This window comes from Pomacea canaliculata, linkage group LG5, assembly GCF_003073045.1.
Source record: "Pomacea canaliculata isolate SZHN2017 linkage group LG5, ASM307304v1, whole genome shotgun sequence".
NCBI classification, from domain to species: Eukaryota; Metazoa; Mollusca; class Gastropoda; order Architaenioglossa; family Ampullariidae; genus Pomacea; species Pomacea canaliculata.
The window spans coordinates 14607262-14622743 of NC_037594.1; the positions used below are offsets into that span (position 1 = coordinate 14607262).

A 15482-nucleotide genomic window follows, 5' to 3' on the forward strand; every position below is an offset into this window, starting at 1 on the left:
ACCCACTCCAAGGTCACTCACCTCGCTTGTGTGGCTGACCAGGTCTAGGGAAGGGATGTGGGGTTGCATGTTGGAGGGAACAAAGCACTGTCAGTAAGTGATACACGCTGCCCCAAACAAATATTTCTGCTACAATACTCTTAAACATACCTTTCATTACTTTTTATTCAGACTTGAAGATAGAATTACTCAATGTGAATGGTTAATATATAACAGTTAATACTATATATATATATAACAGTTATTTTTATTCCCAGTACAGTTATTGTATTGCTCGTTCTTAAATAGCTTTTCAATTCTTGGTCTAAATGAATCTTGGTTTTGTTTGATTGGTCTGCAGCTGCAGAAATTATTGGAAAGATTTTCCATTTCTCAGTCTGATATACTTAAGATCTACTTTTTCAGTCCCAGTGCCCTATGGATGTACATCCCACTTCACAGGATATGAAAAACTAATGATTTAGAATGGATGGGTCAAATCTTATCATTTTTGTGATTGTTGTTTTATTCCTAGTAGTCTTGCAAAGACTGCATGGCGAATGACTATACTTGTCATGCTTTCACTACATCAATCTGTTGACAGTTCTCTCACCTTTGTCCATTTACATTACAATATTAAGACATATTTTATGTAAATTAAACTGTTTCCTGTGCGAGAATGTACATTGTATATGGTAAATATGTTAATTTAAACTGCATTATTCAAAGGTAACCTAGATACATTAGAGACTGACTTTCTTAGTGCAGCTAAAGTGAACTCATTTTGGTTTCCATTATTAGATCCTCACTGTGGACGTCTAACTGCTCTCATAATAAACACTGTATATGAATATATATCTGATATGGCCACTGCATCAACATTTGACCATGTTTCCTACTGCAGGTTAGTCTTTCTTTCTTTCTGTGTTTCTGCTAGTAATCCTTTTCACTTTAATGCCAAGAAACCTAATAGCAAGTCTGCAAAGTATAATATAATGATGCTTAACATTAACATTGCAAAGAATAGCATGCATGAGTGATTACTGTTTCTGTTTAAAAAAAAAATTAAGGGACATTACACATTGAGCAGAGGAAGATTTTCTGGCTGAATCTGATCTATATGATGTCAGGATTTTGTTTGTGCAGATTCAAATACTTGCATTTTATTATGTGAAAAACACAGTTTTTAATATATACATATACTTTGTCATTTGTAATTGTTAATGTGACTGTCAATTCTGCATTACAGCAAACGGAATGCAATATTGGAAGATACTGCCGTTATTCGTCAGTTGTATAACCAGACTTGTTCAGACTTGTCTGTACTTGATGATTTGGAAGATGCATTACACAATGGTTAGTATGGAATATAAATCATAATCTTTGCTGTAATCAGACATCTTTCCTCCATTTCCGGGTAACATAGAAAAGCAGAGTAAAATTGATGAATAGCATCTTGATAATAGATACCTGCTGAACATCTCATAAACACTGTCACATATAATACTTCATAAATGTCCAGAATACCTCAAATGTTATGAGCATACTCAGAAATCCTAAAATTGTTATACCTTTAGTAATTTGATAAGAACTTAATTGCATGTGTGTTTTGTAAGAGCTATTGCAGGTCATGTCTAAATGGTAACAGATACAATACACTTCCAGGATCTGTAAAATAGTTTTCCTTACCCAGAATCAAAATCATTTCAGAATCATTCTCCTGATCACTGCAGTCATTTCTTTCATTATTTTTAAGTGCAAGTGATACCTAAATTAGAATGGCTAGTTATGCTGTGTTTGCTCAGTGCTGTAAATAGAAGAATGAAATACTCACCTGTCTGCTGGTAACAGGACCTGCAGGAAGTCTCTGTGATGTGGATACCAAAACTGAGTGTGAGGAGATCATTCAAAATGCCCAGAAGTGTCTGGATAAATTTAATGACATTGATAATTGCAGGTAAAATATTCCTCATGCTAACGCTGATTTCATGTTTTAATTACTGTTGTTTGTGTTGTTTGTGTTTGTAGAGGAAAAGGATATCTGTAGGTTTGGATTTTACTTTATGCATAGGTACATGTGTTGTGGTTCAAGCTACATTCAAGCTACTTTTCTGATTTACTAGTGAAGGTAGAGTTTAATTAAGTTGTTTCCCATGTTTTTGTCAACAGTGCAGCAACAGAACTTGCAGTGTGCATGGCACCACTTGGTTTATGCTCTGAAAATGAACAACTTATTAGTCAGTACGAGGAAAAAGTTTCTCAAATGGATGTCTGTGCCCGTTTGCCTCTCGTGCTGGTAAGGCCATTTTTATTATGTGAAGCACATTTGACTTTTACCAGAATTTTGATGTTGGATTTTTAGGTAAGGCATTTTCAAAAGATGTTAATTTAGTCTTGTCAGCTATCAAATATACAAAGTGTCTTCAAATCAACGGGCAATTAGTTAACTAAACTTGCCAAGCATTGCAAATATCTGTTCATCTCTTTCAGTTCTATTGCTCTGTATCTAAACAGGAATAAATGCTTAGAATTATATATGTCTAATATGTGCTACTTTTCATTAAGCCTTATTGATGCATTGCACTTGGTTGTTTGCCAGTTACCACAATAGAAGTCTTAACTTAACCACACTTCTCAAAATTTTGTAACTTCAGTTGCGAGCTTCTCCAAAGAGAGAGATATACCTGTCTGAACAAGGTGGCTCCGCCTCAATCTCATTCCAAGTAGTAGAGAACTATACATCATACCTATCCTCTGACACCAACTCCCTGAGGATGAGGTTGCGAACAGAGATTGTCAACATTGACCCATTAAGGTCAGGATGGTTTTATAATATTTTTCACTTATACTTCTCTTTGATATGTAACACCACAAAGGGTGATCTATGCTATTTATATATTTAAAAGTGAAAAAGTCTCAGAAAGACGCATTCACTTTTAAGAGCTTGTTCAGATCTTTGTCAGTGATGCCAGAAGAGTGTGGTGAAGGCTTGGAAGAGAGGCTGGTAGAGGAAGAAAAGTAAAGGAATGGATGAAGGGATGTAGGTACTGTGAACAATCTAAAGATGGAGTTGTTACAGGATGGTTAGCATGACAGACAGTATTACAAGGGAATTAAGAATAGTAATTCAGGGATTTTGTGAGCAGATATGTTTTCAGAGAGCATTTGAACGTAGCCAGAGTGACGAATGTGATGTGGAAGAGAGTTCCACTGCTTAGCAGCCCAGAGGGAGAACGTTCGATGTCCGTATGTGACTGTCTTTGTGGGAGTGAGGAATAGAGTCGTGAGTCTGAAAATGAGGAGCAAAACTTTTGTGCAGGAGTGTGTACAGACAAGATTTCAGTAAATTAGTAGGGGGAGTAGCCTTCAAAGAATCCATAGCATAGAGTTGAGAGCTTGTAGTCTATTCTAGCTTTAATTGGTACCCAATGAAGAGAGTGATTAAGTGGTGTGACATATTCAAATTTGCAAGTCCGGAAAACGAGATGAGCAGCTGAGTTCTGAACTTTCTGAAGCTTATCAGTGAGGTACTTTGGACAGCCAGGAAGAAGAAAGTTGCAGTAGTTCCAGAACAAATGAGCAGATGAGAATTTTGGTGGTAGAGATGAACAGAGTTTTGTGAATGCTGATCTTCTGGAGTTCATAGTATGCAAAACGACAGATGTGAGAAACATGCTCATCAAGAGACATGTCAGCAGACATTATGTAACCTAAGTTATGTGTTGAAGTAAGGTTAGTAGGGGTAGATCCTCCGAATGGATAACCAATCTTGAAAAAGGAAGGTAAATGGCTAGTAATGATGAGGCAAGACTATGTTTAACCAGATTTATGCTGCTTGTGGAGAAAATAATTAAGAGGCTACACATCCAAATCATGCAGGTTGGATAAGCTGACAGTTTTTTACCACATCATTGGACTTCTGTTTTATGCTTCCTATAGGTGTATGACCAATGATGAGGCAGAAATCCCACAGGTTGTTGTGAAAGGAACAAGCAACTGTGGCATACTGATCACTGCTGCAGACTGGATAAATCAATCAGTTGGAAGTATTGAGCTGATGGCAGTTTTAGATGGGAGAGAAGATGGTGTGAGGCGAGCTAAACTCACACTGTATGCTGAAGTCGAGGAGATTGACCCACGCACATCCAGCTGGAACAGTTTTACTGAATCTATTAAGCTGGCACAATACACGGTAAGCATGGAATGCTCATATTCTGCAGTCTTTGTAGTTTTATTCAGGTTTCCAATTTTCCATTTCTGTTTCTGCAAACTACTCAAATATGGCTGCGATTCTTGTGCTTTAGGTGGCTGTTGATAACAAGGATTCTGAAACAGCTGTGTGCACCTCCGTTGGCTACAACTTCTTCCAGACGTTTGATGGATCGTGAGTGTGCTGGTGTTGTACTGTTGAAGAGTGCATGCATGTTTAGTGCATTACTGTTTAGTGAATTATGTTTTAGTTGTATTCAGAGTGAGGAAAAGTTACAAAATCGATCATCTTTATGCCTGTAAAGGTTCTTCTAATGTATACATAATGTCCATCACCATACACTCATTATCACCAAGCTCATTTGAACATTTAAAAATTGTGTGGAGGATGTAGGAATGCCATCAGACATAATATTGTGTCCTTCATTTTCAGAGGTTACTCCTGCTTCGAAACCGGCACATTTATGATGTATAGAAACAAAATTCATCATACATTTGTAAGTTTTCTTCAGGATGCAAATGTATCATATACAAAGAGACAGGAAAGAACTCAATTAAAATTTAAAGAAATAGTCTTTGTTGAGTACTTGAGTGTGATGCTGACTATATAGCTAATTTGTCAGACCACAGACGTGTATTGGTGGAGTGATGTCTGTTTTTGCTTAACCTCTTGCGAAGTTCTCAGCTGTTAGTCTTGGTGAGCTTCAAGCATAAATGTGACTAAGCCAAAAGCTTTGTGCACACCAGCCTTGTTCTAGTAGTTAACTGAAAAGAGTTGTCTGCAAGCAGTCCATCAATACAAGTTTGTGGTCAGACAATCTAGATGACAGTAACTTTGGTATGATGGATATGATGGGAATTGCTGTAAAGGTCAGGAAAAGGACAGATGAAGCAGCATAGTCATAGTTGCAACAGGTTGAGAATCCATTATTTGTAAAAAGAGTTGCTAGTTGTCTGAGAGAGTGAGAGAAAGGAATTACTTGCATGCCTTGACTGGGTTGCGCCTTTTGTGGATGCATGTACTACAAGAGCCATTGCTTAAAGTATTGTGGAGGTTAGATAGTTTGAAGGGGCATAAAATGTATGAAATATCTTGTGTTCTTTTGATAGTTTGCTGCTTCTCAAAATCTTGCACAATCTTAAACCATTGTTCAAAAGAAGCCTCCTAAGTAGAGCATTAATTTGCCTGCAAATTTTCAGGTGAGCATAACAGTGAAGAAAAGTACCATTACAGCTGTCTACACATGTGCTGTTAAGGTTGGCAATGCCAATGTATCTATAGAGTTCAACCGTTGCTTATCTGGGGCCACAAGAAGCCGTCCACAAGATATATCAGTGACCATGACTAAATCAGGAGACTATGATCAGATCTCTGTGTACCGCACTCCTGATTTTGGATATGTTGTAAGAATTTATTTGTTTCACTTATTTTTATATGATGTGAAAATGTGCACTTTCCCTGTACCAAATTAATAATTAACACTAGAGAAATAAGTGTCCTTTCTACATTTTAGATTTGTCATTTGTCTATCTGAACCTGATGGCTCTGTATCCCTATAATTAAGAATATCTTATTAAAAGGACCAAAAACTTAAAGGACTAAAATGGTTTCTTGATCATCTACTATAGTTTTCATATGTTATCTTCTTAGTTTTTTTTATTATAGCCTTTATTTCTTCATTATATTTTTTCTATGCTTTTAACATTTTCTTTGATTCTTATAAGACACAGATGTTTAAGATGAAGCTAAAGGCTAGAAAACATTTTGTTCAATTTTTTTTCTTGTGCTTCCCGCCCATAATAACAATAATTCATCATGTAGCATTTTTGTGGGGGTTGTAATTGGGTAGTATCAGAGATGGATATGAAAAGTATATAAAAGATTGATTCAATTTTTTTTTTGTGCCAGATTGTGTTTTCAATAGGTACTATTGTGCAAATTAAGCAAACTTCTTCTTTTGGTCTGACGGTCTATATTGTTGCATCAACTTTAGACTTTGGCAAAACAGAAGGTGACTTGTTCAGTTTTTCTTGCCCCTATTACATTATGTACAGTGTTATATGATTCATGATAATGAAATGACAATGATGCCAGTAGCCACTTTGATGATGATAGTGAGAGTGATGAAGAAATACAGATAATTGTATAGCCCCTGTTATTTTGCTTCACTTCCATGTAAAGTAAATTTAATTTGGAGAAAGAAGGGATATAGAAATATTTGAATCATACTTAATTAAAGACAAGCTTGAGTGAAATAGTGACATGCTTGTTTCAACCTCTCAAAACGTGTATATATTCTTGCTTCTTTTGTAGGTTTTTAATGCACCTATATTACTTAATAACTCTCATTAATGTAGACATTACTTTATCTGCATTTTTTTCATAACTGATCAGTGACTTGATTAAAATTTGACTTTTTCAAAATGTACAGACCTCAAAATTCCATCATATGGTTGCAGGCCTATGTGGTGGATATGATAAAAACGCATACAATGATTTTGTTCAACCGAATGGACAGCGCTACACAACACAAGCTAATGACATGCAGTATGGAGTTTTGTCACCATCTGGCTTCATCACAGCCTGGAGGTTTGTTTTGTAATGCAGCACTATAGTAGTAGCTTAATAAGCAGACATAATTATTTTTAATTTTCCAACCACCTTTTAAGTCAAGATAGATATTTTATAACATTATTTTTTCAACATGATCAGTATCATTTATTATCTTCTTAACTGCAAAAAAAATCATAATTGGTATATTCTAATGTAATTTTTAGAACTAGTTGATGTGATGTTATCTTCAATCATTTAATTCCTTTTTTTTAAACTATTTTAATTACCATTTTACATCGTACATTGTGCCACAGAATGACAAGTCCTGCATCAGTCAAACGAATAATTACAGACCAAAAGTCATTTTATGACTTTTCTAAGTTAAATAACAATGCATCTCAAGTGTCACACTCTCCTTAGTGAATCATGCAATCATAATAGAATGTCAAGGCAAGTTCAGATAAGCACCTGTAACAGGGAGATGTGGGTTTCTTGCCCAGTTTCACCACAATACTAAACACAAGTTAACACTGTCGTGGGTTTCAGCCGCTCTTATTCTCATACTGGTTGATGGTTCCCGCTAAGGCAAAATTTTCACAAGAGAAATCCTTAACTGTATGGTGGGGTGATGCTCCCACCTCTACAACTCTTTTAGAATGGCTTCCGTCCCTTCCCATTTTCCACTTTCTCCTACCATGAATATTCTAGACCGTGTTGTTACGGTGCCTCCCTCTCTCAGTAAAAACCCAACAGAGAGGTCATGAGGTCACTGAACAACCAGCAGGTCATTATATTTATGTAGCATGCCTCCTTCTTTCTGGGTTTTCAGTATTGACCCCAATGAAGTCCCACAAACGGCATCAGGCTTTGTCAGTGATCTGGCACCTACCTGCAGCTGTCTGGCTTCAAACACAGATGCATCACAGTGCTCCCATATCACACGTGTAGCAACATGTGATTATGTGCAAGGTAAGCATAGAGGCTAAGACTTTTATCCTGCGCTGCTTTTCTAAGTAAGTTTTTAAATCAATTAGCAACAACTACACCTTGGATAAAGATCATTGGCTATGATACCACTAAAATCTTATTTCATGGTAATGTAGTTTTCCTGATACTTGAGACATGTAATACTAGATCTGTGTGTATAATGACTACTACAGTGTTATAGTTACATTAGGTTTGACAGTGCCTCTGGTTAGAAATCTTTACACATCAAGGCTGACAATGCCTCAGGTCAGAGAACCTTACATATTCAAGATGTGTGAATTTTTGTATCCCACTGAAAAATCAATTTGAAGGTTTGTGCACTGCAGGAGTTGACATAACAAGTGCTCTGGCAGCAGCCAGTGAGCAGTCAAAGTCAGCACCTGGTGGAAGGCGCCGAAGAGCTGTGGAAGACACTTCCACTGCAGAGTCACCAGTGATTGTAAGGACTATGATAATAAAAAGAGGATAAATTGAGTAAACAATACTAAAAACATTAATACAAAATATCCTTTATCAATGCATGACAGTTACATAAAGTACATCAGAAGTACGTCTGATGCTAGTTTCAGCATCCACAAATGATTATATTGGACTCGGCCATTTATCTTCTGTCTTCTTATTTGTGCATCGGTGCTTTATTCTGTTGGCTTGGTAAAAGATATGCATAATACTGAGAATAACTTTCATTTAGTGCTGTCTATCAAGGGTTTCTAAATGAAGATTTTGTACACTTAACTGTGTAAAATAAGATGTTTTGCACACTCTTTACAGCTCTGCCACATATTAAAGGTCACTTAAATGTGTGATGATCATAGGCTTTCTGGCTAAATAACACATATAATCATTACACTTCCTTTATGCAGACAGCCATCACCATGAATAAAAGGCACAAGGACTCATAAGATTATGTTGCACATGTATTCTACTGGATTTCTTAACATTATTTTCTTTAGCTTAGCATTAGTTTGTTTATGGGTTGCATGTGTGTGTGGTACGTGTGTGTGCGTGCATGCATATACACGTTTGTATGTCTTTATGTATGTATAATTGTGTGACATATCTTCATATGTGTATTCTTGTTCTGGAGCTGTGCCTTATACAGACAATAATCATTGATGACCTGCAGGTTCCTGGATGGCCCACTCCAAGTAACTGGACACAAGCTATGGCTAAAGAACGCTGTGAAAAAGTTCTGCTTGAAGCCAGCAACCTACGTTACTGTGACAAGGCAGTACTGGCAGCCAATGGGAGCTATTCATACGCTGACATATTCACTGTGTGCATGGAGGAGATCAGAGTACGTTCTTTTGTCAGATCCAGTTAAATCATTCTCTTAGCATTTTCTGACATTTCTGCAGTACACTATGCATATTTCCCAAGAGCAGTAATAAAATTTGACTATAAAAATGGGATCATTATATTTTATCATTCTAATTTTATAAATAAAAGCACTTGACCAAAAGTGACATTTACATGCTGACAGGCAGAAAATTTTGCCATATAGCTGTTTACTGTTGATATATTGTCAACAATTAGTTTATAATGCCTCAAATATTTATGTTAGAAAATAATTAGTTTTGTTCCCATTGCCAGCCATTTTTCTCTCTTGTCATAATCTTTAGGTGTCTGATACAGCGGCTAATCTGACATCAATTACTAAGCATGCAGAGTATGTGTGCTTCATGATGTTTATACGCAATATCACCTACTTCGGCTTGAACTCTGTTCGTGACACAGTCTTGGAGTTTCTGGACACCACATGCATGCCTGCTGATTGTAGTGGCAATGGACAGTGCCGCCAAGGCAAGAATTGGGATATTTCAACATAGTTCTAATGAAAAAAGACCTGATGATTAAGTATGATAGCTACCTTTAGTTATGGACTAGTCACAGTCCATATTTTGGCAATGCTGCTAGCCAATCTCTTCTTATTTACTAGAATACCTTTGATATACTCTTAATAAACATAAATCAGCAGAATTTACAGAGTCCATTTAAGGAAACATACATTCAGACCTTATTCCCAGGCTAGAAAGAAAATAACTGTTGTGACACACTGCCTTATAATTATGTTCTTTTCACTGTTCTTCAACAGGTGTTTGTGAGTGCAAGCCTGGCTATGTGGGTGGAGACTGTGCCTATCAGCGTGCAAAACTACCTGTGCCCACAAACCACTCTCTTGTGTATGGGAACCTCTGCTATATCACAGACTCCAATCGCTGTGAAGATATCTTCGTCTCTGCCAGTCAGTTGGTGGAATCGCCATTCCTGGCCTGCCACATTAAAAAAGTAGAGGTGATGGAAAGTCCTATTCCTAGATCCATCTTTCATTCTTATGTTTAATTTGCAATAATAAAACCTTGGCTAGAGTTTACTTTGAGTACTTGAGTGTGTACTTCATGGCAAGACTGTGTTTAAAATTATTCTAGGTGGATCACTCTGGTGCATATCAGAGCATTGGCCCAGTGTCGGTGACAAAGGCCCAGCTTATGACAGCATCAGTTGTGCAGTGCTCTTGGCCACGCACAAGTGCTCAGGAGACAGTGGCAGTTGCTATTAGCAATGATGGTCAGAATCCAACATCAGCAATGCTGATTAGTGCATATGATCCACGTTGTTACACATGCAGTTCCAGCACCAACTACTGTCAGAAATGGGTGAGTTGTGTTGCAGATACAGGCACATGATCTTCCTTGCATGTACGCATGCTTGTGCATGGGGATTGTATATGACTGTAGGCTGTTGTGGTTAAATTATTAAATGGGGTAGTTTGAAAACTGTTGAAAGCTCAAAGATATTCTGCAAGCATTTATACAGGTAAGAAAACTGATAAACATTAATTTCAGGTACTAACTCTGCAAGGTAGTAAGTGTTTTTTTCATTATCTTCAGACTGCTTTGAGATATGGCTAAGTGGCATTGCATTGTATACACAGGCACAGAATGCTTGCCAGATCCAAGGACGTTGCTATCTTAATGGAGAGGGGGCTTCATCAGACAATTGTCTCTACTGCAACCCTGCACGATCAGCTACAGAGTGGACCTACAAAGACAGTAAGCCTGCAAATAATCATTAAAATAAATTCTTTTTATAGCTATGGTAGTGATTCTAGCAAAATAATTTTTGTTTTCATTTTTGCATTCATGGCCTTTATTATTTAATATCTGTAAGTAAAGACCTAATGATACTGATAACAATTCAGATGTCTCATTATTGTGTTACTGAGACAGGCACACTTAAAGTAATGTACCATTTCTTCACTGATTTGTTGGACCTTACAGGTACCATCTAAAATATCAACTGCAGAAAAAAATTTGAAATATTTGTCACAGTGTTCTTCTTGACAGCTTAGACCAAGTGCACTGTCTCCACCAGGAATGTTATGGGACAAAAGGCTCCAGAACTGATTATAGCTACTTCATTTAAAATGTAATATAAAAATGAGATAAGAGTGGCTGAGTCATTGCCATTTTGGAGGACCATTTTACCAACTTAAACTTCAGTTTCAAACACTGCAGTATAGGTTAAGTGCATCATAACTAGATAATCTGACTTGGACGGTAGGTGGAGTGTGTAAGGAAGAAATTAAAAGAAATCACTCGGTCATAACATTAACAATTATATTTTCAACTCTTTTCTTCTGCCCCTATCAACTGAAGATGGCTCACATTTTCAATATCTGTGATGTTGGTCTGCATTGTGTTTTTGTATTATTATCTCCCACTCCATACTCTGTGCCTTGTTAGGATAAAAAAGAAGAAAATCTAGCAGAATCTTTGAGGTAGACAACTGAATTTGTTTGCAACCAACACACACCCACTCCCCATGAGTTGCTGTCTTTCCCCTTCCAGATGAACACTTTTAATACATGATTAGCATAACTTTGCGTACAAGCAACTGCAGTAACATATTAGTATACATCCATGGCTTATTTATCTTCTTTTATATTTAATTTTTTTTAAAACAGCTCCAGACTGTGAGGTACGCTGGAATGAAGCGAAAGAAAAGGATCTGCTCTCTACAGTTCACATCCTTATCATCATTGCTTGTATAACAGCATTTGCTGTTATCGTCACTACTGTTGTTGGAATTGTTTGCAAGAGGCAAGGAATTTTTGATTTTCCTTGTGGCATCTTCTGAAACACCTATAGCATGATGCTTACTCCTTTTTTGAGAGAATGGTGAAAAACATGTTTAATTGGGCACAAAGTGCTTAAAATTTTATTTCTGCTAGCAGGATTAATGTATTTATTTTTGGTTCTGCTGTAAACATTAGATATATCTGTTATATTGGCTTTCCTCCAGTCATTTGAAAACATTACCATAACCATTTTTTTCCGGTCCTTTTAGGCGTCTGCGTCGCAAAGCCAACCAGCAAAGTGACTTGCCACCCCCATATCTTGGTTTATCAGATGACAGCTCATCTTTGTCAGAAACTTCATTTGCACCGCAAAAGGCATTCAACACTGGTAAACCCCACACTCGAGCTGTGACGCAAGCTACGCCTAGCATTCCACATCAGGATTAAGACAGCAGTCACTGCTTTGTTTGTTTTTTTCCTGCAGTGTTGATGGCATCAAGATTACAGAGAAAGGCTGTTGTTTGCCATTACCGAACTGGATACGTGCCGAGATTCATAAGACAAATTCTTAATGTTCTAAGAAGATGTAGTTTAAATGTAGTTTCCCATTTTTTCTAAATGGTACAGTTTTATTTTCTGAACACCAATTTAGGATAGCTTTGTCATAAATAGAACTTTGTGTGATTGAAATTCACTATTTTGGACATCTTCTTTTATTGACAGATAGAGTTAATTATCAGTTTACATAATTTTTCATTTCCTTTTCAAAAAACTACCTGTATTTTTTTAAAACTTGACAATGCTCACACATTCATCCATTCTATATATCTAGCTTTTCAAAGCTCTCTCAATATAATCAACATTTTCAGTGAAATATCCTAATAATATGCAACCACAGGGCATTGGAAATGATTTTATGAATATTCAGCTAAAATATTTTTAAAGTATCACCTATATTGTGAATGTATATTTGCAAATACTAATTTACCAGGCCCTTAAAATGCATCAAAAGTAATGAGGTATTACTATATATGTATAAATACACACACATGCACATATTATACTATATATTTAAAACAAGCAAAATAGTTTGTGATGACATCTCTCAACTTTGTTTTGAGAAAATATTCTGTACCTGTGACCGATATTTTAATGCCACATCTTTGGTGTTATCCGAAAAGTATATTCATTCCATTTTTTTTATCTTTAAAAAGGGAAATACTTGTATTAAGAATATAAAATTTGCTACACATAATATCAAAGAAACTGTAGGGTTTATGTTTTAACATTTTTTATGAAAATGAACTACATTCATGGTAATTCACACAAGCATCAAGAATAAGTAGTGTCCGTCAGACATTTATAGTCTGAAGTACAATTCAGTTACATTATTCATGGTAAGTTATGCAACTGTACTATTTTAACATTCTCATTGTTAGTATATTTCTCATCAACATTCTCCAGTACCTTTTGCCACATTCTGTATCAAAGGTAGTTGTAATCATCATGCATTGTAGAACTGTCTACCAAAGCAAAATTAAATATCCTTTCTCTGACTGCAGAATTCTTTATTCTTTTTGGTTGTCATTAGCATTAACCATTGCCTGAAAATTTTTTATTACTTAAACTTATAAACATACAATGTATATACAAATGGTTTAGCAGCTAGCCACATTCATGAATGCAAAGTAATGAACTCGTTTAATAACAGAAAAAAAAAAATTTAATGGCAGCACAGATTTGTATGCAACAGCAGCAAAAATATTGTATAAAAATTACCACAGTTCATTTACATTTATTTATCACTATTTTTAATGTTTTGTTCTGAGGCTTGGAACCTTGTTTTAATGACAGATTTTGCTATGTCTGGCTGAAATGTCTCTTCAGTTCTGAGATGAGAGGTGTTGATCAGTCAGTCTTATTCTCTGAAAAGTGTTTGCTAATTTCACAAAGGAAAACAACTGTTCATACATAGGTAAAACCAAAGATTGCCATAATCCTTGTGGCAAACTTCCTGTAGTTATTAAACTTTTCAGTAATATATAAAAATGTATGAATGTCCTTGCAGGTGTGTTTGCAAAGTGCTGCATGTGGCCTACGGGCTACGTTTGACATGCTTGTTGTAATCTATGTTCAGTTCACTTAAGTTGGAATATGCATCGCACATACATAAAACTTCACCACCAGTTAGTGCAACTTACCTTGTGGTGGTGTGGTGGCTTGTGTGCCTTGTCGATCCACAGAGCTATGTCAGAAGGAGCCTTGTGCCTCTGGCAGGTCTAACCAAGCCGAACAGGTCAATGACAATTGACAATTCTTTAATAGGTAAAATAAGCAAGAAAAGGCTTTTTTCCCATTTAGCCCTTGCCTTTTATGGGGAAAAATAAACTAAGTAAATGAAGTAATTTAGTACTATGAGAATAATTAGTAGTAAACATAAGGTCTGTCAGGGGAGAGGCCAGACTAAACTTTTGCGCCTTGGCCTTCCAGGTTGGGGGCTTTACTTTGGGCTAACAACCCGCTCATGTAAAAAAAAACAAAAACAACAAAATAGCTGTTACAGAAACCGCAACAGTACCATAACAAGGGCAAACACCATTAACAACAAGCTCCAGACCTTTACCACCAATGCCTATGCCATATTCTGGGAATAAGATGGCCTGAAAAGATCTCCAACAGCAGCCTGTGGAAAAGAACCAACCAGAATGCTACTAGCCAAGACATCAAAAAGCACAAATGGGGATGGATAGGACACACCCTGTGCAAACCAGCTGACACCATTGCCAAGAAGGCACTTGACTGGAATCCTCAGGGGAAGAGAAGAGTTGGGAGACCAAAGTAGACTTGGAAAAGACCAGTAGAAAGTGAGGTTAAAGGACATCGGAACCACATGGGCCCAACTGAAGGGGCTTGCCCGAAACCGGTTCTGCTGGTGTAGCAATATGAATCGTTGAAGCGAGGCATACGAAGAGAATGTACTGAACCTAACAAGAAATAAAATACTACAAAGTTAAATTTAACAGTTGATAAACAAATGAAACTTTTAGATTCAAATTATTATAGCTTGCAAGTGATGTGGATAGTGGACTATTTTTGTTTGATATCCCTGTGCGAGTGGGTGTTTGATCGTCTGCTAAAGAGTAACTAAACGTCGAATTTAAATAAAAATAACATGAAAAAGCTAAACACATACAACTCACCCTTTATTATTGGTTTTGATTTAGAAAAATACCACGAAAATGTCTGCTAATTCATTCAACAACACTAGAAGTTTCTACGCATGAGCATGCCTCACTTCAACGAGGTGTTGTGGCCCTAAGCTCCTCGAGGAGTAACAAGGACTAGACTAATACATAAAATAATGCTAAATCTTTTTTTTTTAATTATAAGAAGAAATGTGCATGTAAAACATGGCCTGCAACTCTGCAGCAGAGGGAAAGAGAACCTATTACTATCAACTGATCTACCTGTTTCTACCTATATATTGCATGTGGTGCCAAAAAAAAAACCCCACTTGTCTTGCATCTTGAAGTCAGACACTGGCAGCAATAATGTGTTGCTTACGCTTCATCTAAATAAACAATTTGAGATATCTATCCCTTCATTACGCATGATTTTTTTTTTTTTGAACTTTTATTTAGTAAGACAAGGAAATACATAAGAATGTAGAAA

At 36.5% G+C, this 15482-nt stretch overlaps 1 protein-coding gene across 3 annotated transcripts in view; it reads left to right on the top strand.

Annotated features, from left to right (window-relative positions):
* Nucleotides 1-13859, top strand: part of LOC112563758 — a 64921-nt gene extending 51062 nt beyond the window's left edge. For all 3 annotated transcript variants that reach the window (XM_025238061.1, XM_025238063.1, XM_025238062.1), the window contains 20 exons: nt 781-883; nt 1229-1335; nt 1831-1936; nt 2149-2275; nt 2634-2794; nt 3919-4171; nt 4284-4363; nt 4622-4685; nt 5389-5592; nt 6098-6200; nt 6649-6778; nt 7572-7711; nt 8056-8168; nt 8856-9026; nt 9352-9532; nt 9825-10024; nt 10159-10386; nt 10665-10782; nt 11697-11832; nt 12080-13859. In XM_025238061.1, the coding sequence (XP_025093846.1) occupies nt 781-883; nt 1229-1335; nt 1831-1936; nt 2149-2275; nt 2634-2794; nt 3919-4171; nt 4284-4363; nt 4622-4685; nt 5389-5592; nt 6098-6200; nt 6649-6778; nt 7572-7711; nt 8056-8168; nt 8856-9026; nt 9352-9532; nt 9825-10024; nt 10159-10386; nt 10665-10782; nt 11697-11832; nt 12080-12257 (2903 nt within the window). In that variant the 3' untranslated portion in view covers nt 12258-13859. The remainder of the gene's footprint in view (nt 1-780; nt 884-1228; nt 1336-1830; nt 1937-2148; nt 2276-2633; nt 2795-3918; nt 4172-4283; nt 4364-4621; nt 4686-5388; nt 5593-6097; nt 6201-6648; nt 6779-7571; nt 7712-8055; nt 8169-8855; nt 9027-9351; nt 9533-9824; nt 10025-10158; nt 10387-10664; nt 10783-11696; nt 11833-12079) is intronic.
* The last annotated feature ends 1623 nt before the right edge of the window (nt 13860-15482 follow it).